The sequence below is a fragment of the Acyrthosiphon pisum genome, chromosome X (assembly GCF_005508785.2).
Source record: "Acyrthosiphon pisum isolate AL4f chromosome X, pea_aphid_22Mar2018_4r6ur, whole genome shotgun sequence".
Classification (NCBI taxonomy): Eukaryota; Metazoa; Arthropoda; class Insecta; order Hemiptera; family Aphididae; genus Acyrthosiphon; species Acyrthosiphon pisum.
This window is the reverse complement of record NC_042493.1, coordinates 5,234,929-5,258,743: the sequence shown is the minus strand read 5'-3', so window position 1 is coordinate 5,258,743 and position 23,815 is coordinate 5,234,929. Positions and strand designations below refer to the sequence as shown.

At 33.0% G+C, this 23,815-nt stretch overlaps 1 protein-coding gene across 2 annotated transcripts in view; it reads left to right on the top strand.

Annotated features, from left to right (window-relative positions):
* LOC100165326 (protein muscleblind) overlaps positions 1-23,815 on the top strand; it is a 179,997-nt gene that overhangs the window by 87,778 nt on the left and 68,404 nt on the right. For both annotated transcript variants that reach the window (XM_001952422.5, XM_029485878.1), the window contains exon 3: positions 11,954-12,654. In XM_001952422.5, the coding sequence (XP_001952457.1) occupies positions 12,469-12,654 (186 nt within the window). In that variant the 5' untranslated portion in view covers positions 11,954-12,468. The remainder of the gene's footprint in view (positions 1-11,953; positions 12,655-23,815) is intronic.

The window sequence follows — 23,815 nt, the reverse complement described above, 5'->3', positions numbered from 1 at the left end:
TTTGCGATGACTGCGGGATATTTTCACTCGGTTATAGTTATTCGATGATCGCATACTTTTTGGGGGCGACGAAAAACCTTCATCATGCAGCCGCAGCTCTGCCTTCCCACAGACTGTAATTCGGACACAGATGTCACACGCATAGCACCCGGCTGTAATGGGTTTTCGTGAAAATAGAGAAAAACCGAGGACGAAAATAATGTTGGTAGAGCGCTCCTGCAGCAGCGTCTAACAAAAAGTCAGGCGTGGATATACTGCAAGGGGCGATCGTGCGGGAGCAATAATACCATCATCTCAACGGATTCAAAAAAAAAATAAATCACCATAGTATATGTTAGACAATTCGGTACAGGACTTTTAATATAATTATTATAACATAATACGTCTGAAAGTATCGTGAGAGGAAAATCGCCGTATAGCATAATAATGTCTCGTTCGTTCATCTATTATTGTTTTGCTGTTGTTGGTATATTATATTCTGAACGTCTCGGATAAATGCAATACCTCTGCAATATCATGATATTCAATTACTTATAATTTATTTCTACGTATTATGTAGGTATATATTATGTTACGCACATCCGAAACGAATCGATAGAAATATAATATCACTTCGCGTATATAATTGCAGCTTATTAACATACATAATATATTTTATATACGTGGATTCGTTTTAGTTTTCGACCTGAAGAGGTAACTGTACGAGAATAAAAAAATACCGAAATAAAAAATGAGTATAACGTTATTGGTCCATAAATATATCGATTTCATAAACAATGTGATTCTTTTAAAGGTAAACACTCATATTCTTGAAAATTATTGAAACATTTTTTTACATGATTTCGTTTAAGTCTTATAGAGTCCTTATTTTTGTAAAAAAATATTGTTCACTATTTTTTTATTGTTTTCATTTTTTAAATGTTTTATTTATTGAGTGACAGCATACATTTTTAATTTTACATTCCCAAGTGGTATTTTTTCTAAAAACGTCAATGTATAAAAGTGTTTAAAGTTTAGATGAGTGGAGTGGAATAGCACAGGGAATAGAGACACCACGCAAAATGTCAGTCCACTATACAATCGCTTAACTAAACTTTAAATTCTTAAAAGTTATAATAACCTAATTAACTCTATACTACTTTTGTAGTTCGATTTTGATTCATTAAAACATAAAAATAATAAGTCATAAAAATATTCTGTTTTTGAATGGGAAATGAAAAATATAATATGCTGTTGTCCAAAAAATTTAAAAATATAAAAATTTAAAATTAGTTAAAATAGGTTTTTTTCAAAAATATTGTACTTATTGATATGACCAAGTTATGTAAAAATAATAATAAAGTATCACTAAAAACGTTAATATTTGTTGAGAATATGAGCGTCTACCTTTAAAACAATCACCTTTTACCCAACCCGACCTAATAGGTTATCGAAAATAGGTATAAGGCAATCGTTTTATCTGGACCCTCGGAAACGCATCTAATAATCAAATACTTATGCTTCCCGATAATATTACGTTGTCAGTCGTGACAACGACGACAAAAGAATGATCCTGCAGTATATGCTAATATTAAAATATTATATTATATTATTTGAATCAAGCACGCCGCAGTGGACAACAAATCTACTAAAGATGACGTGTAGTATCCACATATCCCGTACGACAACGTGTCCTACAAAGAAAAACGGAAATCGGAAATCGAATGCCTTCGGTGCATATGCGTGTATAGGCGGTATACCTTCGTATATTACGTTTATCATCGGTATATACCTATATAATATGAGACTGTATACCGCGCGCGTCTTACGCGGTCGTGTTATTATCCTGTACAGTCGGAGTTCAACCAACCACGGATAAGAACTGATTATCGATTCCTTTGAGTGTTACTCGCCTATATATATAATATAATATATACACACAACGTGCGTTTGAAGGATATATACTGTTTCGACTTGGAATCTCACGCGGCCGCCGTCACAAACAAACGCGTAGGTATATTGTAAAGACACGGTAATATACATCACTGCAGCTGTAGGCCGATGTAAGTATTTCGTTCGAGTCGGATAACATGTGGACCGTGAAAGCTATATAAGTAAAGCGAATATAAACTTAACATGTTAACGTGTCTGCGGTCACGAAACGGTGCACCTCTCCCGAATATTATAGTATGTCTATATATTATAATATATATAGGTAATATAAAAGATGTCCTGAGCCCCTGCAGACATACTAATCAGCCAAAACTAAATGATAACTAGAGATTTGGCGTTTTTATGGTACCTTCACATCACAATGTATACAAGGGTAACTAGGAATGGATTTTTAAAAATTAGCATTTTAAAGATTGGCCCACGCGGGGATTTAAAAAAAAAAAGAATAATATTATAATATAATTAGTAAAAAATAGGCACACGCGTATAATATTATAATCGTATACAGTGCGAGTAAATAATAAGTAGTCAAACTGAAAAAACCTACATCGATTTTGAGTTATTTTTAGAGCGTTTTTTTTTCGTAAGCCATTTTGGTAAGACTTCTTTATGATAATATTATGTTGTACGTCATCGTGTTGGGTTTATATGCATATGACGATAGTCCCACATTGGCATATTTACGGTTTTATATTCTTATTTAGGTATAGCAGGCGGGGAGGGGATGACTCAAAAACCCAGAATACTAGAATAGTAAATCTTAAGTTAAACTTACCTAACCTTAACGAATAAACTATTTCTATAAAAATCTCGTCACTTATCACGATCTAAAAAAAGTGAAAATTTAGAAATAACAATGACCACATATTATTACATAATAATATATTATTATATGTATTAAATAAATTATTGAACAATAAAAAAGTAAAAATATGAAAGCTCTATAGGGAGTGATATATTATCACCCTGGTTACCCATTTCGGTACGTCATGGAACATATTATTATATATTATATTATTATTTAATATTGTACTGCTGACAATATTTGGATTTAAAGTTGACATTATATAGTAATATATACTTATAGACTGCACCTGATATTTGATATATTATATTATTATTAATATACTGAACAGTGTATTGTAACTCTGCGTGTTGGATACGATGTTATAGAACGTCTCGATTGCAGAATAAATATTGAAGTATATTATTATAAGGGTATACAATGAATGATGACAGCAAATACATTGAACGTTCAATACGTATTTCTTGCGATTTAATTCAATATAATATTATATCTCCAACTGATTGAATACGATACGTTGTGGACCGTTTATATTTCGTTCATTTTCAGCCACCATAATATTATTTTGCCCATATTATAGATAAGTTAACATATTATAATATGCGGTTTACAATTCGCAAACATTCTAAGAAATATCTTCAGTATGCTGAAATACTGACCCCGCCTGTTGTGTTACTCTTTACTTAAAATAACCCGAAGGGTCCATCCGCCCATCCCACCCACTATACATACCATTAGACATTTTAGATTCCGAACGAAGCAAAGAATGTATTGGTTTTACGACGATGGTTTTTTTTTATGTGTGTGTCACTATCGTTAGCCAGATGTGTCTCATAGAAAATGAGGTCTACTAAGAATTGTATTCTATTTTCACCGGTTTTTTTTTAACATTAATAATATAAATAATTTATAAAATAATATATTTATTTACCTGTAAAATGCAGAGAATAACAAAAAATAGTCGTCTACTTTTGCCCCCCCCCCTCCCCTATCACTAGTGGGCGTTTGCAGTAGTATCGATGTGTCCGTCATGTACAAGCAGGTGCGCATATATAATCATTATTAAGCTGTCATATAATATATAACAAGAAAAAGTCTTGACAAATATAAAACCGTTTATAGTCGCGATATTGCAGTGAAACAAAGCCGAGGTATAGATTCCGCACAGGTTTTCGTTATATGTTTTTATATTATGTATACAGGGTTATTTAAAATGATTCATCCGATTTCGAATTCTTACATATTTGTAGTTTTTTAGGTTTGGAGTGATATACATGATGCTATTATACATCAAATAAAAGAATACTATTTCTAATGTTGTTCAACGATATTTATAAAAATATATTATAATAATATGTTCTACATGGCTTCCTTTGACTACACGGACAATATCCGTTCGGAACTCTAATTCATTCCATGCTTATCCGTTTTCATTGACTCACTATATGTCATTGCTATAGCTCCTCCGTGGTTGAAGATAATGGTGATTTCGTATACACAATACCTATAAATATATCTTTAACATAATATCCCAAAAGAAGACGCGTACTAATGACTATATTATAGTCACTCAGTGGAAGGTCAGGTTTTTCATCATTTCGAAGAACTCCATACGCATGCGTACTCTGCTATTATAATATATGACTGTATTTTAAATAAATTCTGTAATTTGTGCTTGTTCGGCGTGTTTTGCAAAGTCCTTAAAAAATAGACGTGTGCGTGTGGAGGCTCGAGGCTTACACGGACTTCTCCCGTCGTTGCGACCGCTGCAGGACCCTATTTATCCTCCGGTAGAGGGATTTTTATTTTAATTATAATCGTATATTATTATGTCGGTATAATAGATGCATATTCCGAGTGAGCGGGCGGCGGGGGGGGGGGGGGGAGAAAAACGGTCGAGCGTGGCCCATAAACTTTGCAGGAATTTATTCTTTGACGATTTTGTGCTGCAGCGTAATTTTTTTTCCACTGTCCCAACTCCTCCTGCATCAGAGCCACCGTGAGACAGTTCGCGCACAAAAAAATATACATAAAATATTATATAAGCTACGCGCCTGTGCAGCCGGTTGTATAGCTAGTAAGTACGTATTTCGTGTTAATAATAATATTATTATTATATTTATAGGCCTATACACGAGCCCCCTGGAGAATAGTTTTTCGATAAACAACAATAGACGATATATTATACAATATATTATATTATTATGATCTATGATAGGTATACCTATACTACCTATATTATCCATTTCGGCGGAGGTTCGATAAATTAAATTTTATACCTTTCGCGCGCGTCCGTTCACCGACGGTGATTTGTACTTATTTGCGGATGGTATATAATATAACTATATTATTATTATAACTTATACGACCACTCTTGTTAGGTAAGGTGCTACCGTATAATATAGTTTTCAATACGATTTCATTTTTTTCTGAACCTTATAATCTATACAAATTTGGTAAATAAATAAACAATAATAATAATGTATACTTACATATTAAGAGAACGTGATACCCGCATGTGTTGTCTACGCCTTACAAGTACGTAATATAACAAATTATACGCAAAGCAGAACACGTGTAGCTCCGTTAACTTAAAAATTAGAGTGAATTGACCTCTTATAAAATCTAAAGGTAAGATTATTATCTAGACAACCTCATGGGCTTCTTATTATATTTTAATTTTAAAGCGAGCTATGAGTATTTAAAAATTGTTAATTGTTTGTGCATTTTAAAGTACTCATAACTCGCTTAAAAATTAAAATATAATAAAATGCTGATAATGTTGTCTATATAATAATCTATACCTTTAGATTTTATAAAGGGTCAATTTACTCTAATTTTTAAGTTAACGGAGTTACTCGTGTTCTGCTTTGCGTATAATTTGCTATGTTATGCACTTGTAAGACGGAGACAACACATGCGAGTATCACGTCCTCTTAATACGCTTGTACCTTGTTTATAACTATGGCTGGGAATTCAATGGCCTAAAAAAAATGCGTTTATGCCTCAAAAATTCAAAATATTGTACTTTAATAATAAAGTTAATATTTATATTTTATTAGCTACCTACCTAATATTATATTTTATTATTTTCAACAATTTTTGAACCAAATAATATTTCTAATTAAATTCAAATAGAAGTTTTGTCGGACTGCACATTTTCAAGTCTCTTTTACGTGGAAATCTTTTAATACGAAAACAGAATTTATTATTCTATTTCAATTTGTCATCGCTGCTATATCGTATAATCTCGATTTTTATTTCAGAGCCGTTCAAAAAAATACGATTATCTTGTTAGCACGTTTCAAAGTCACTTATTTAAGTACAAATCTTAAAATAATCAGATTTTAGTATCAGACGCCATAAAAACCTAAAAATGCATTAAGTAATGAAAAAAATTACTTTAAAATAGAAATTTGTCAATAAACAAAAATGTTTTATTCTGATTAAAAAAAATACATGAAGCGCGTGTTATGTTAAAAAACAAGCATTGTGACTTAACTAGCTTCGGGAAATAACGCGAAGTGCATCATCCTAGTGACCATCAGCCCTATAATTATGACATAATGCAGGCAACCGAAAAACCGACACTACCTTATCAAGTTGATCACAATAATAATTAATAGTAAAAACAATAGGTATGATACAATACAAGTACTCGAAATCGCTCTCACATTGTTCTTGGATAGTTGGATATTATGATGTTATATAGGTACTCGTTGATGACGGATGATAGGCGAAGGTCCAGTGATGGTGGTCGCGGATATAATTCCCCCGCGGCCACGAGCGTGCAATAAATATTATACAACTGTACCCGTGGAAAAAACGTAATTTTTATTTTTCAAACTGGAAGAACAAAAAAAAAATCCATTTATATGTAACAAAATAATTTCGATTTATTCATTATCGGAACAACGCGAAACAAACGTATGTGAAGCGAATAGCGAATGACCTAACATATATAGGTACGCTAGTGTACCTATATAACAATAGTAATAATAAAAATCGTTTTCTGCAAAACCCTAACCCTATATAGAACAATGATATTATTTTATCGCTATAATAATTTATATTCTCTGCAGAGTAGATGGCTGTCGGCGACCATAATGTTATATTCCATATATTTCTATATAATATTATTATATTACCGTCATCGGCGACTCGAAAAAGCCCGTTTGAAACAATTACCTTTACCTATATATATATATATATTATACACACCGACACCGACGGTACGTTTTTCATTTTTTTGTGCGTTTTCATCATTGTTTTTATTCATCTCATTTTCGTTTCGTCGCGCTCACATCAATCGCGAATCGGCCGAGCGAGTTGATATAATTATTGTAATAAACCTGCATCACTTTATATATGTATAATATTATACGCAGTACCCGGCAAAAGTCGGTCGCGTACACTCCGGAAAACGTATTTTTATTTTATTCTCGGCGAATATTATATTAGGTATATAATGCCTTTACGGCCACCGCGTATACTATATAATAATATTATATTTTACACATCAATTTCATCGCGTGAAAACAAAAACTACGCTTTTTTTTTTAAATTCCAAACTTTAGGGCTTAGGGGTACTCTGCAGAAAATTGGTTGTCGTGTTTTTTGTCCACACAAAAGTTGACCTCAGCTAAAATGTTTGAGCTTAGTGCTTTGAAGCTTTTTGTTTTAGGTTCGGTACAACACGGACTATAGGTCTATACTCTATAGCAATATTATTCAATTGCTGTCAATAGCAGTCGGTAATATTATCATATATGATGGAATAATACTACATAGGTACAATACACTTGTAAACAAATATAATTACAAATACGACTTTATAATACATTTTCTGCGGCTATCGACTATTTTAGCACCCTCGGCTTTGTATGTCTACGGTTACGTCCATTTCATAGCCATATTTTCATGTATTTTGCTACGTGTATATACATGTGGGGACTCGAATAATATTATAGTGAAATAGCTCTTATTTTTCAAAGTTCACGACTACTTTCAAAATATTATCTGTGTCGTGAAAATAATGTTATTTAATTAATAAACTTCGTCTTTGGGCAGGACTTTCTATCCTTTCGACAATTTTATAAAACGAATATAACGACTTCGACCACATTTGAATATCAGATTGAGAGGATCAAATGGATTTTAATGTCATGTTTGAGAATGATCGTTATATAGTTGGGAAAGTATAGAAATGCGCAGTACAACGCGGCATTGATCCAGAAGACTGGACAATATATTTTATGGCTGTCCTGGAAAAAAAATATATAATTACTTTGTGTAACCGTGTCGGTGTGGATTAGGGGCGCAGCGTTTCAGGGCAAACTACGGTTCAGGTAATGAATGTAAATGATTTTTTTCCACCAGAGGCGGTACGACCCAGGGGTCGTCGATTCATCGACGGGTACACATTATCATAATTTGGAAGCGAGCGTCGGTGTACGATCACGTCAGATATTATCCCCGGGAAATCGGATTATCGGGTGTATTTCGTTTTCGAAAAACCTAATAATGGGTACAGGTAATAGGTATTATATTCAACCAGACAGTTCTCGGAACTTTAAAGTACGTGTACTGCGCTGAAACACTGCAGGCTGTCCGGATATAATCCGTACTGATACATAATATAAACGCATTACACCGATGTAATCGTCTATAATGGTTTTGGGTGTGTTTTAGTTTGTTTTTTATCAAAAGGTATTTGCTCAACTTTGCTGTCATTATTTTTATACTTCGGGATGAATATCAAACGATATATCTTCTTTAAATGAAATGTCGGGCTTACATGCGCAAACGAACATGGAAGTTTTAGTTAGGATCGTCTTGCACAAAAAATTATAAATCTATGGTGTATAGTTTTCCACGTGCAGGGTTTCTTATACCGTAGGGGTGGAACTAGGAATGGAAAAGAATTGGGGAAATGCAAGACACTTCTTATTATAATAATAATTTACATTAAATATATGCGTGGTTGTTAACAAATGGGCGACACGGCATAACTGCTCTGCTGGGGCTGCAGTAGGTGTCGAGTGAATGGCGGACATTTTCCCCCCAGATATTTTCCCCCGGCTGTTTTTGGCGTAATAGGACATTTCCCCCCCCCCCCCCGATTCATTTTTGGATGCGGACAATTACCCCCCGTTTTTTTTGTTTTTTTATTTTTTATTATTTACCTTCGAATATATAATTATTATTTTTAACACATATTTTTTTTAGCTTTTGTTCATATTTATTTTTTTTTATTTTTGTAAAAACTGTGCATTATTACACACAAAAAAGTCTTTAATCTTAATTTCGATAAAAAAATAACAAATAATATTTAAAACTTTGATAGAACATACGTCAATGGAACTTACAAGAGAACTATTACAAAATCAAATAGTTTGTCATTATGGCGGTCTTCGACGATTTTTCCACCTTATTTATGGAATGTACATAATGGCATAATGCTACAAAGAAAAATATTAATATCCAAATATTTGGATGTTCATTGAAGCACTCCAGACATCAAATTCAGTAGCAAATATTAAATTATTAAATATTCAAACAAGTACAGTTTTTACAAAAAAAAAAAAAAATATATGAAAAAGACTAAAAAATATGTACATATTAATAATAATTTTAATTTTAATTAATAATTTTATATTCGAAGGTTAATAATTAAAAAGAAAAAGAAAACGGGGGGAAATTGTCCTCATCCAAAAATGTATCGGGGGGAAAATGTCCTACAACGCTGAAAACAGCCGGGGGGGGGGGAATGTCCGGGGGAAAATGTCCGGATACCGTGTCGAGTGTACCTCGAAATTGATTAAATCACCGTAAAAAATGTGTTAAATTTGAATTCAGTGACAGCAATATATTATAACAATCTTCATATCAGCGCTCATAGCCCACCCCTCGTCGAACGTAGCATTATATGAGAATATGTTATTAATTACCTACGATATGGTTTTAAATTGTGAAGGTGTACGTTTGACGGCGTAGCGTATACGTCTAGTTGGGATCGTTCTCGGAAATCGGAAATATAATTCGGGAGTCCCGGACTTTGCGGCACAAGCGAATTATATAATATTATTATTATTTTGTTTTCGGCGCGTCACGCGGCATATTATCTATCCTCTCGCCGCCTTGTCCACACCTTATTACATTACACCGCCCGACTTGCGGTGTACTTTACACTATAGATGGCTTGCATGTGTGTGTGTGTTTGTGTGTGTGTGTGTGTGTGTGTGTGTGTGTGTGTGTGTGTGTGTGTATGGCTCTCTCTCACGTGCGTACGCACACACACGTATTTGGGCGGCTCTTAATAATTCTCGAGCATGCTCCGCCGCCACCGACGATGACTACGACGACGACGACGCGACCACCACGTCCCTTTTGTAATGATTATATTCTCGTACACACGTTTTCACCACAATCTTATAATTCGCGTCACGCTCCTCCCGGTGTGCCACCGACCGCGGTCTGCAGCAGTATCCTTCTTTTCCTTCCGCTCCTGCGGCGAAGGTCCTTTTCTCGCGGAAAAGTTAAAAAAAAAACCCCCGTCGTCACGGTCCAACGCCACTGCCGAAGTTTCTTTTGTATATATATATATACACTTAGGTATGCGCTGGAGACGGCCAGACCTACCACGTTCCGACTATACACAGGACCGTTTTCAAAACTTAAAAGACTCGTGGGTCGGCGTGAAAAAAAAATTTTCTTTTACCATGTAAAATTAATGAATTATAATATTATTATTATTATTATGCGGACGTATGTATAATACGCGTACCCACTATAAATTACCAACTTATAATATTATATATGAGACAGTTGTGGTAGGTGTCTCCTAAATGCATAAATACATATTATTTAAATGTCTAAATAACTTTTCGCATAATAAACTTTGTAATAGCCCCGAAGGTGGACGGCGGAAAAATGTGTCCAGTAACTTTTTAATAATAATAATAGTATTTTTGGATCAAAATTAAGTCCGGACGAAAATTATCGGTCCATAATATATTATGATGTTATTAAGTATACCTAACACCTGCTATAATTATAATCTGCGCGTGGTTACGATTCTACACGTCGGTGGACTTCGGTCGCCGCAGCTTTCATCGCAATATATATAACAATACACACCGTTGTGATAATAATGAAATGTTTTCTGAGATCTGCACCGGTGCAACTGCGTCTCCGAAACAATTTACTCGCCAAAGTGACGATTTGAATCTCGTACAATATTATACTTAAGGACGCTCGGGAATTCTCGTAAGATCGAAAACTCTGTACAATGCGCATTCGTGCGGTACATTTCGGTCGACTCGGGGGCGAGATCAAGTTATTATAGCGTTATAATACACGCGACTCGATCTGCGGGGAATAATAAAAACAATGGAAACTTAATGCAAACATTTACGACAGACGATAATTAAAAAAAAAAGAGATGTTTTATACAGTCAATCGGTATAATATATTCTATGGAATCAAAATGACCCGCATAAACGCGAACACGTCATATTAAACGGAACTCGCTTTATATTATACATTATTAGGAGGTAGTCATTATACGATGTTTTAGTAGTTACTTCTTCTGCAGTCAAATGCCTTAATTACATCATGTAATTTAGACACGTATTATACCTATATATTATATTATACATAGCATGTGCCGGTAATAAGCACGTCCAGCAACAATGTAATAAAAATTAGTGGGTGGATTGTGTATTAGCGTATTTTTTTATCTATCATAATAATTTACATTAATAGTAAGTTATGGGAGTAAAAAATTACAAAGAGCTATAATTTATAAATTAGGCACTACTAAGAATTTGAATAAAAACAATATTGTAAAGCACATGATATATTATTATTACGTAAATGCTATAGTTTCACTAATAGAATTAGTCAACTATACTTATAAAATATTGTTGACATATTATTATACCGATGGCTTGGTGTGGTCTAGTCGATGGTATATCGAGTACATTATTCCACTAAATTGTTTCAGAGGGTAGTTTAATGGTTTTTTTTTTCTAAAAGAAATGTTATTTGGAAGAACACAAGATATTATTATAATATAGCATAAATAATGTGCATGTGTCTAGAATTCAAATTAATTACACAATTATAATATATTAATATGATACGTTTATAATCTAATCCGTATACGAATCGCACAACTTATACTATATCGATATGTTTTGTTGTGTTTTGCAGACCGCGCAGGAAGCAGAAGCTACTCGCCGTGTCCATTATAATAATATTATTATTGTACCCACTCGGAGGTTTTCGAGCCTCATCGCATTGTGTACCTACCTGCAGCATAGGTACGCCACGGGACGCCACGTACGACGCCCAGTGAACCGAAAAACCGACGGAGAAAACATCAGACCGGAGAGGGAGGAATCGTAGTTGCCGCTGCCACAATACACTGCACCGTCGTCGGCCCAAACGGAGATAAACTACTCATAACGTCCGGCGCGCACAGCAGTCGACATTGTGTGTGCGTACACCGTACACGCGTCGTGTGATCACACCACATTCATTGCGAGTCTTGCCCTGTACCCGGCAGGTAGTTCCGTCGACCGGATTTTCTCCGTCCGTCCGATAATCGTGCACGTGAAATACACTGAAATATCTATATAATAATTATAATATATTATATACGGACGTCCCCGCGGTCCAGATAACCGAATAGATTTTTGTTCCGATCGTACGAAAACCGCGATAACATGGCCGTGGTAAACATGAACAATCTGCTGAACGGCAAAGATTCCAGATGGCTGCAGTTGGAGGTGTGCAGGGAATACCAGCGAAACAAGTGCTCCAGACCCGACACGGATTGCAAGTTTGCGCACCCGGCCGCCAATGTGGAGGTTCAAAACGGTCGCGTCACCGCCTGTTATGACAGCATAAAGGTACTTGAACGTGTGTGTGTGTTTGTGATGATAGCTAGCGTCTTATCATTATTATTATTTATTTTTTTTTTTTTGGGAGAGAGGAGACTGGGCAGTTTTCTCTCGGGCACTTTGCTGTCACTCGAGATCACCTGCATGCTTACTTAATAATGTTACGCCTTGTCCATATAATATTATATATGAAAGTTGATCACGTTATCACAGGCCCATCGGTTTTACCAAAGTTAGGTTAGATATTATAAAAATATCGATACACGTTGCGCGAAAAAAATCACCCCGTATTATACGCATATGTACCTACGCATAGCCTAAGCTGCTTTTTTGGCGATCATATTATACAATAGTAGTTTCGTTAATATGCTCGTCTAGGCGCAGCGGCAAATACGTGTCCAGAAGATGCGACATAATATTATTTTTGTTTAACACGATTTTAAAAATAATTTAAATGTTAAAAAATGTTTTAAAAAATAGTACTAATACCGCGCGGCTTTGCCGATAATACGTCTGCATCGGACGTAGATATCCGTTACGTTGTATGCCGACAACATTATTGCGGGTGACTTGAAAACGGCTATAGAGCGAGACGCCACCGCCATTGCGCATTTGTACATAAAATATAATATTATACGGTGTTTGATAAGGGAGTTGGGAATGATTATATACGCTATGGGAAGGACCCCGCACAATAAATAATATAGTTTTGAAACAGTAATATTGTGTGTTGGGTACAACACAAGATACCTTAAACCGTACAGGGTACAACACCGTGATAGAGTATACCTACAAAATACAAATACTGTTTTTGGGCGACACGTGATTAGAAAGAGTAATCCGTATTCCGAATAACTCAGAATTATATTTCCGGGGCACTTGTGCTTGTTTTCCTCATGGGGTTTTTTCACTTCTGTTTTTTTTTTGTGGTATAAAGTTTCCGATCCTATGACCGACGTACTATCAGCAACGCATTCCTCGTGAGCGACATCCGAGAATAACCGCGAAACGGTTTTATTCAAATCAATATGTATATTGTATTGTTTTAAAATATATAATTAAATCAAACAAAACGATGTGTGCAGTCACAACGCTGTGAAAACTCCGATCAATCCATAATGATGTGTGGTGGACACTGGACATGAATCGCAACGTTGTATCGGTTCATGGTTGGTAAACATAATTTTACAAACAATACACGCATATAACTATTATCGAGACTATTATTATTTAAACTGCGCGAAAATTCGCGTTAACGCGGGATAACTCGACCAGATCTCGCCGACACTTGTGTACCCATATTATTATTTTATACTCGTATATGCATACGAACCGTGTGAATCTTTTCACCATAATAGATAGGATTATGTTGTCGATAAATGTGACTGTAAAATACTATTATGAAAGACCATGCGACACGCGTTAGGGTCAAGCACTCACGTGTCATAACTTAAGCCATATTATATACATGTGTGTACGGTGCATGTTTATATTATTATGGATAGGTACACCGCCACTTGTTCTCCACAATGGTCAGCTTTCCTCTGAAAATATACATGTAAAATCCGTCCCGGGTCCCGAAGATTTTAGAACTACCTCGCCCATCTGTCGTATGTAATAATATGTAGGTATGTGGCATCGGAAAGGCGTAAAAAAAATATAGCCCCTATTGTTTTTTTTTAGCAACGAACATTTACAATTTAATTGAATGAAGTGAAATGGCTATAAGTATTAGGTATTAGCTAATATATAATACATTTAAAATGTATGTTTAAAAATTCTGAAGACGAAAATACTGTTAGTTCTAATTGAAATAAAAATTTAAAATTAAAGTGTTGTTAACGTTTAGTAAAAAACTTAATTTATAAGAGTTATTTATTCAGAATTAGTTAGCGAAAATAGTGTAAGTTTATAAATGCAAACTTCAATCAAATTATTTCAAAGTTTTATTTACATTTTCATACGTACCATGTACATGTTAATTAATTGTATTTTTTAATGCTTAAAGTTTAGTACTTTTAACAATTACCTGTAGTACGGATATAATCACATTGTATAAACACAGGGTTGATGCACTCAACCCAAGGCACACTCAAAGGTTTAAGTGACTCAAAATAATTGGAGAGGTAGCAATAAAATCCTATTTAACAAAACATATTTAAAGTCAACTATATAGGTACCTAAATCCTGATTTTTATATTTATTACCTAGTGTATTTTTTCAAGAAAACCATAATATTAAATTATTAGTTATTTAAAATCACAATTTTTCAAAGAGATATGCGTTGTTTTTTGAAAAATTAGAACGGGGGGTGGGGAGATTATGACAAATGGGAGAAAAAAGTGTAGCTGCGCTGCGCCCCTCCCCAATCCTCATCACTCCCCTCCACCACAATTATATTTCACTGGGCGCTCATTTATGCTTTATATATACATATGTGCCCTTATGTATATTTATTATTTATTATAATACTGCTGCGGTATATGATTACACATTCACCATACACACGTACCTATATAATATAATATAATATATACGTAATATGAGTGCGATCGTGTCGTGCAATATATCACATACCTACGTACATATTATATATACGTACTCGCACACGTGTATGCGGGTGTACGATAAACCCGCTGTATGTATATATACCGTATTTGGGTGGATGTACGCACGACGTATATATCCGACAAAAATTTAGTATGCAATAGACGATCCAACCCGCTAATTTATCCGCGAGTCCGCGCCGCAGTTCCAATATACATATATATATATATATATATATTCGGAGCGCGTGTAATCCAATTTTCGAAATTAAAGGCACCGCGACAGGCGAATGGCTTTGGAAAGGAGAGACTTAATGATTAACCAACTAGCTAGGTTATTCGATACCTTTGTAGCGGCGTTTTAATCAGGCGCTTTATTCAGACGGTTTGAATGAGCGTATAATATTATACCTTATAATATACCTATATATACATGAGAAAATAAATATATAATATATAATATATTGCGGTGATGAACTGGTGGCAAAGAGTTCAAAAACCATCGACCGACCTTTTTATGTATATTATGTAAACGACATTATTATAATATTGTCACCAGCGCCGTGGAAAATTGGCGTGCCTATATAGTGGACGAGATCCCAAAATATTATATGGCCATCCTATCCCGACCGTGGTTTACTTCGAGTTTCGTCCGACGAAAGATTTAACGTTTTCCGATTTTATAACATTATTACTGTCACTTCACGTCATAATATTATTATCCGAGCATACACCTTGCACGTGTCGTGGACGCCACACGTGTGAAGGTCGTATGTTTCGTCTAACAACAACTACTATTGGTCCGTAAAATATATTACAGGTACCTATTATTAGGATATTCGGTATGCCGACCACTGAACTATTGAAAATTATATTATTTTATTATATTCCAACACGCCAATATCATAAGATTGCCTTTCCTGTATATTTCTATTTTGAATATTGAAAAAAATTTAAATATGTTGGATACATCATTAACGCGTTCTCATATTGTACAAAGGATAGTGGTATTTTTTTACATCTTTTTTCGATTAATTTAAACGCAGTAAAAAAAAAACAAAAGAGATCCTTACGTTTATTTTTATTTATTTTTTAATTGACAGTGACTTATTTCCATTTCAAACATATGTGGAATATTAATCATGTTCAAAACGATAATAAATGTAGTGTAGTGTGTTGCCTACACGTTATATAGCTTTGATCATTAATACTCATAAAAATTCTTTTACACGTTATTAATAATAAAAAAAGAAATGTATCATAGATATTTTTTTTAATTTGAGTCGGAATGTTGAATCTTATACCTATTATTATGATTATACAAATACAAGTTGGCATTTTTCATAACTCTATGGGTGGATACAATTAATACATAACGCCATACATTTTTATCTGCAACATATTATTTTGAAAACATCCCATATTTTGATGAATAATTGAAGAAACGTTAATTTCAATTTCTAGATCAACTCAGTGATATAATCAGTTATAATGTCTATGATGTATATTGTATACCCACTCGATTAATATTTTAATGACATTAAAGTCTCATAATAATTTATTGTTTGAAGTTGTTATAAAATCACTGTTAACTATCGCACAGAACCTTCACCTTTTTAAATATTTTTTTTTTCAGAGCGATCACTTATAATTTAAAATGTTTGACAAATAGTAAAAGTTAACACAGCACTTATCAGGTATACAACGCCAGTAAAAATAATTTTTGTATTAGTTTGAGAAATACGCAACTAACGATTTATGAAATTATTAAAAAAATATTATTTTTAATTTGTAAAAAAAAATACCAATTTACTGTTATATTACAAATTTTAATTAAAATTCTTAGTTCTCAAAATAATAATGCAGTTAATAATATTTATTGTAATGATTGCATAACGTTATGCAATTAATATAATAAATTAAATTATCATTAAATAGCCCATTTGATGGTCATAATTCGCATATTATGCAACTCGAACAGACCCTTTTAAGAGATGGTATGCAATTTGGACTGACCCTTTCAAGGGATGGCTTGCAAATTGAATGCAGTCATAATACTGTACAATGTGCAAAATACTCTCATATTTGTGGATATGTCCATGTCGTGTGAGTGTTTTTGACGTCGAGTTCGTCGAGTTCGTCGTGAACTTTTGTTTTCGAAATATAATAATTAATAAAGCGCAAAAACAGTTGATAATTATTTCAGCGTATAATATTATTATTATTTTTATCATTTTTTTTTTTTTTTTTTTTTGATACGAAAATCAGTCATTCGTTCTGCACGCATCATATAAATAATAAATATATTAAAATAATATAACAAAACTACTCACATTTTCATGGGAACGTCAGTGATAGGCATAATTATTATTGTAATTTATGGATACTGCAGTTTTCAAAACAATTAGTGGATATACGTCGATTGATCATAAATAATTCATCGCATGACAATTAAACGCAATAATTTCATCGAACGACAATAAATTGATCGCAAAATTATTGATGGTAAATCGCCAAGCGTGATATATCTTATCTGAGATAGGCTTTCGCTATGTTTCGTTGTTCGTATACAGATTACCATATAGTAGGCACAAAACCTATTTTTGTGATTTTATGACATGACAAAGGTAGACATCATAATAATATAAGTTATAGGCATCGCAAAGCATTTTCAATACAATATTGCAACCTTAATTTAAAATTAAAAATATAGCTGATATTATATTGTGCGTGATAACTTATAACAATATAGTATTATATACTAAATTGTGGGCTTAATTGTTTTTATCATTATTATTATTAATTGATACGCAATCTAAACTTGATTTTTAATTTTGTATTATTATTATTATTATTTTCATTCGTGTATTAATTTATGCATAATTTTTGTATTTATTGATAGCCATACAGGGCAAATAGCTAGTACAGAAGATACATTATATTACATAGGTTAGGGATAACATAGTAGTATAGTCGTATAGAAATAATGAGCAAACAACAATGTGTTTAACGTCGTACAACTATCGCCAAAGAAAAAATCAAAGTTGAATAGATGTTCATTACATTATAGGTAGTGTGAAATTATATTAACGGGACTATGAGTAACAAAATTACGTCTACTCGGTGCAATATGAAATATGATGTTAAGTCTGGTATTAACCGGGGAGGGGCTCTAATGCCAATAGGACTCATTATATACATATTTCCATACCTAAAATCAAAATTAAAATAGCTATACTATAAGTACGATGTTATAAATTGCGATGAATATAATATAGTTTCGGTAAATTTTTATTGCGATAATTTATTAGCATCAAACCATCCGCGTCCTGCGGTAAACTACTATTTATGACGGGTTATCATTTGTGTTATTTTCCGATTTTTGTTTGATTTTTGATTTTCTTCTTTGAGTCGCGGTTACTGCGCAAGATATAGTCACTGCAGTGCGCAGTCTGCCTCGAGAGTTATAATATACCTAGTTGATGCTTTTCATATTCCATTTTATTCCCGAGATCAAAACCATGTGTTGCACTTATAATCGAATCAACCATGTAATATTTCGTTAACTGTTGTTGTTGTGGTTGTTACTTACATAACGCGCTCCGTTGGTGTTTCGGACACATATTTTGAGTTTTTATCCGTCTGGTGGAGTTCGAAACGGACACGAGTGGAAAGTTTCTATATTGATATCCACTACGTTTAATAAGGAAATTAAAACTAATTTATATAAGCGCGGATCTTTCACCACTGCGTCAGTAACATATTAATACGTTTTTCCGCCACTGTGGTGTTCATTGACGCGATGATAAAATATAATATCATCGCACCACGTGACAGTGTAATTAGGTCAAGGTGTAATTTATTTAAATTATTATTAGGTTCCTGATGCGACACACTTGTCGTATAATATTATAAATATATTAATATATATATATATATATATAAACACAATATACGCAATGTTCGCCAAAGCGTATATTTATTCCATCAAACATTATTATAATGTTATACACTGCGCGCGTTATAGGCGGCAGTTATATCTATCAAACCTATAGTATATGGCCGTGCGTTTAAATATTCATGACAAAAGTTTCAACATAACCGTAATATTTCTCTTCAGATTCTCTCGATTATCACAATCGCTTACTATGATAATTATTATGATAATGCCTTATTCTCGCAAGCATATATTATTATTATTATTATTATCATTATTATTATTATTATTATTATTATGAGGTATAGCCGCTGTGGGTACGCACCGTCAACATAGACTGATGTAGCTGCGGTAATGTAGGGTAAGGTACCGAACCTATATATACGCGTATATTACTATAATAATATTACTTTTATTATCCAGTGAGGTATTACTAAACATATTCGTGGGTTTTCGCCTTTTTTACGCAGCTAGGTGACAATGGTAAAAACCTTATCATTAAGTCAAAAATAAAAAAATAAAATGTTTTCTGGCAACCCTTATTATATCTATGACTGTTAGAGTACGTGCACGTAATACTTTTGCGAAGATATTTCCTTGTGGATATTTATTGTAGTACTTTTCCAAACTAAAATCGTGAAAACCCAATGAAAATCGTGAAAGAAAAGATGCCATCCATTGATTACACTTTCTAATTTTGGAAACTTATAAATTCAGAAAAACAAAATAAAATTCAATACTCCTATAAATAGGTTTACTCAATTTACTCAACGGCATGAGGTAAATAATATGTCTTTGGTTCTCAAAATATTTTTGATTATCACCCGATATCTACTAAAACCCATTCTTGAGAATATATTGAAAATTACAAGTAATTATAGAATATTTTGTTTTCGTCACTAAAATCCTAATAGCCGTATACCAATACGTCTACCAATACCACTGCTTTTTTTATTACTATATTATACTATACACGTATATATTATTATATGCTAGGGTATATCCATCAAGCACCGCCATTTTATCCTTTAATCATCAAAAAAGTTTACTCTGATTTTGACATTCGGGGAGCATTACGAACTTTTTATCACTTTTTTTTTACTGTTAATTGGTAAGTCCATAATTTTTTTGTTTGTTGAAAATGTTAACGTTTTCACATCGTAGTTAATCGTACGAGTAGATCCCCTGAGCTATTAAAAACTCGCATACCTACAAATTATATCATATTACACTGTATCGATTCGTGTGCGGCTGACACTGCAAACGGCAACGCGGTATAACAGAACATCATATCACACAATACTGATAATAATAATAGTAATAGAGAACATAATATTATACCTATTGTTCGAAACGGACCGAAAGCCCATCGTTTACGTTGCGCTCCCGTTTGGATTCTATTTTATTACTTATAACTGTCGATTTTTTAACGTTACGTAATAATTGGTGGGTATAATAACATATTATGTATACCGACTAAATCGGATTAGCGGTCGAACACATTGCGCTTCGCGACGACCCTTTTACCGTATATTACTTACACACATACATGTAATAATATATATAATAGTTTTACGAACCGCGTAATTTGAGTACGGTGACTCGTTTTAAACGCCTACACGACCGTGCACTGCACTACAACAGGCCCATTCTCTTATCACGAAGTCATTTTCCCGGCGAATATGCCGCTACCCAGAAAACATTTTTTTTCCTTATTTGAAATTATTATTAACACATTATTTCTTCATTTGAATTTGAAATCATTATTAACACAATATTTTTTAAGTAAAAAAGTATGTAATGTTTGCTCTTTTATTATCGCGTTTAAGTTTTTTAATTTTTTACAGTAAACATTTTCGATTTTATATTCTCGGAAACAGAATTTTTTTCTGTGGACAATACGACCGTCTTTTAATAATCTGTCTAATCGGTATAAGAAATATTATTTTGTACACAGCTGTTCACCTTCGAAAATGTTGAAACGAACATCATCATAATATAATATATTACAATAAATATTATCATCATAGTATCTATAATACTACAATTTACAACAAAACAATACGTCGTATACATATATTTATGTCCAATGTGTCAATTCATAGTATTTGCAAATGCAAACATATTTAGTCTGAACACATTGATGATAAAATTATATTTTATCCTTTGAAACTAAATCCTCCGGAAACTCGATGACTTTGTTCTGTTTATAGTAGGACATTGTTTTATTAGAATTGAAGAATATATACGTCGTCTGCAGCTACAAATTCATTTACCATCAAGCCATCGAAGTCTGAAAAAAAATTGTTACGTTTTCCATCAATATAAATTATCAAATAATTACTCATCCGATTTTTAAAAGTTTATATATATTTAGTTTTTTGGCTTAGAGTTTTATACGATTCATTAATTAGGTAATAAAAGAAAAATATTTCAAATTTATTTGATGGTATCCATAAAATATTATGTTTTTTATTTGGCTTCACTTGGTCACACGAACAACTTAATCTCTTAATCTATTTAGTCGTAACTCAAATTATTCATTCCATGCATATCCGTTGTGATTGACTTTGCTATTTTTTTAACTCCTCTGCAGCGGAGTCAGTGGCAATGGTGGTACGTACACAGTATTTTTAATACACCCCCCCCCCCCCCAAATAAGACGGTGTAAGATTGTGAAATATAAAAAGCCAGGTGAAATAATCGGATGATTCATTTTTAATAACCCTGTATCATGCAGTTATACCTATTTCACATAATTAATTGAACAATAAAATTAGAACGAAAACAATTTTATCGCGTGTACTTACACAAATAATAATAATAATAATAATAATAATAATAATATTAGTATAATATATTAGTACTTATAATACAGTATCGTTTGATTGCGAAATAACTCGTCACGTCGCATATATTATTGCAGTCGCATATTTATAACATTATAGTAGAAGAAAATTGCACGTCAAGTCAAAAGCTAGATAATAATAATTAATCAAAATAGTAAAACTGCTCGTGACGACCTCGACTGGAATTGACTTTGACTCTTATTTACTCGTTATACATTGACCGCCATTGCGCAAGGGCTTTTAATAATATTATTATTATGCGTTCGTATATAATATACTGCAGGAGATAACAACGATCGCGATTGTAATATATAATATATACATTATAATAATTAATAATTATGTGCGGTTGTCGCAAATAAATAAAACGTGCCATATCACACGACTCGCGTGTACCTACATATATAACATAATTTAAAATATAATATGCGAGTGTATACCGAATTGGTTGCAGTTTGGTCGTGGCTGGTTGTCTGCAGCCTACACAATCCGTAATAACCAAACGAAGGGACCAATGAAGATGGATCGCGTTTTAAGTGTATGACGGCAAAATTTATTACAAAAATTATACAACATAAATATTACGATGACGATCGTTATATATTATTATATAATTTTTTTTTCTTTCCGTGCTCCTGCGACGACGTCCTCCGTAGCTCTTCTATTATTTGCCGTCGCCATCGCATTGTTGTGCGTTTAAGACATAACAATCGCAAATAGCATAATGATATATTAATACTGTCGTTGTATTGTTGCACTCGACGACGGGAAGAGAACAAACAAAAAATCTTAATGATCTAATCAATTTTTTGGGTTCCCCGCTCTGCGCAATAATATTATTTCAATTACTGTCGTCATGGTCTTGTAAGTATAGGTACTTGTTGTCACAGTGCCTATAGTATATTGTGAGTGCGTGCGCGTGCGCCTCAGTCGCCCTGCAGTGCATATCAGGGTTTTGAATCGGAACCAAAATCAATTTTAAATATCTATTGAAAATTGTAAAAAACCTTCTAGAAAATCAAAAGTAATGTAAAAATCAAATTATTTTAACGATATTATAATTTGTATATACAAATCATTGTAAATTAAAAAAAATATTACTGATAGCCAACTGGTCTATAATATTGTTAATTAGTAGGTTATAATTAATAACTAATATCTTATCTTCTCAGGCCCGTATCTATATCTAATTAAAAATCAGAAAACAATTAAATCAATATTGTACAACGATATAAAAATTGTAAAATTATATTTTATATTTGTATATTAGGTAAAAAACTAATATCATCGATAATCAAAAATTTTAAGCCCTGGTGCATAATACATTTGTAAAGTGAAACCTATCTAAATACCGAACACTCTCAGTCGCTGACATTTTGCCCATTATTCAGAGGGTTGAGTTTGAATAGTTTGTTCAAAAAAAAAAAAAAAATAGCTGCTCTAATTTAAATTATAGTTTGAGAATACGAAAATATTTGAATTAAATTTATATATATTTTTTTAAATCTGTCACATATAACTTCGGTCAGATGTCCATTTTAGTATCTATAGTGAACCAGCACCGTCACATAACTGCCGCGTGACGCGTCGAGGTGTATTATTATTCCCATGTGCGTTTTATCCGTTTTCATATTATTTTATTTTGTTATAAAAAATAATAATATGCCTATACATACCTACCTATATATTATACATTCGCATTCACTTTTAAACATAAATTGCGTAATGTACTTGCTCAATGAGAGAAAATTCAAAGGCTTTTAGCCTTACTGCACTTATTTAGTTACAACGATATACAACGATATACCAGATATTATCGTAGGTGTCCGCTACTTAGA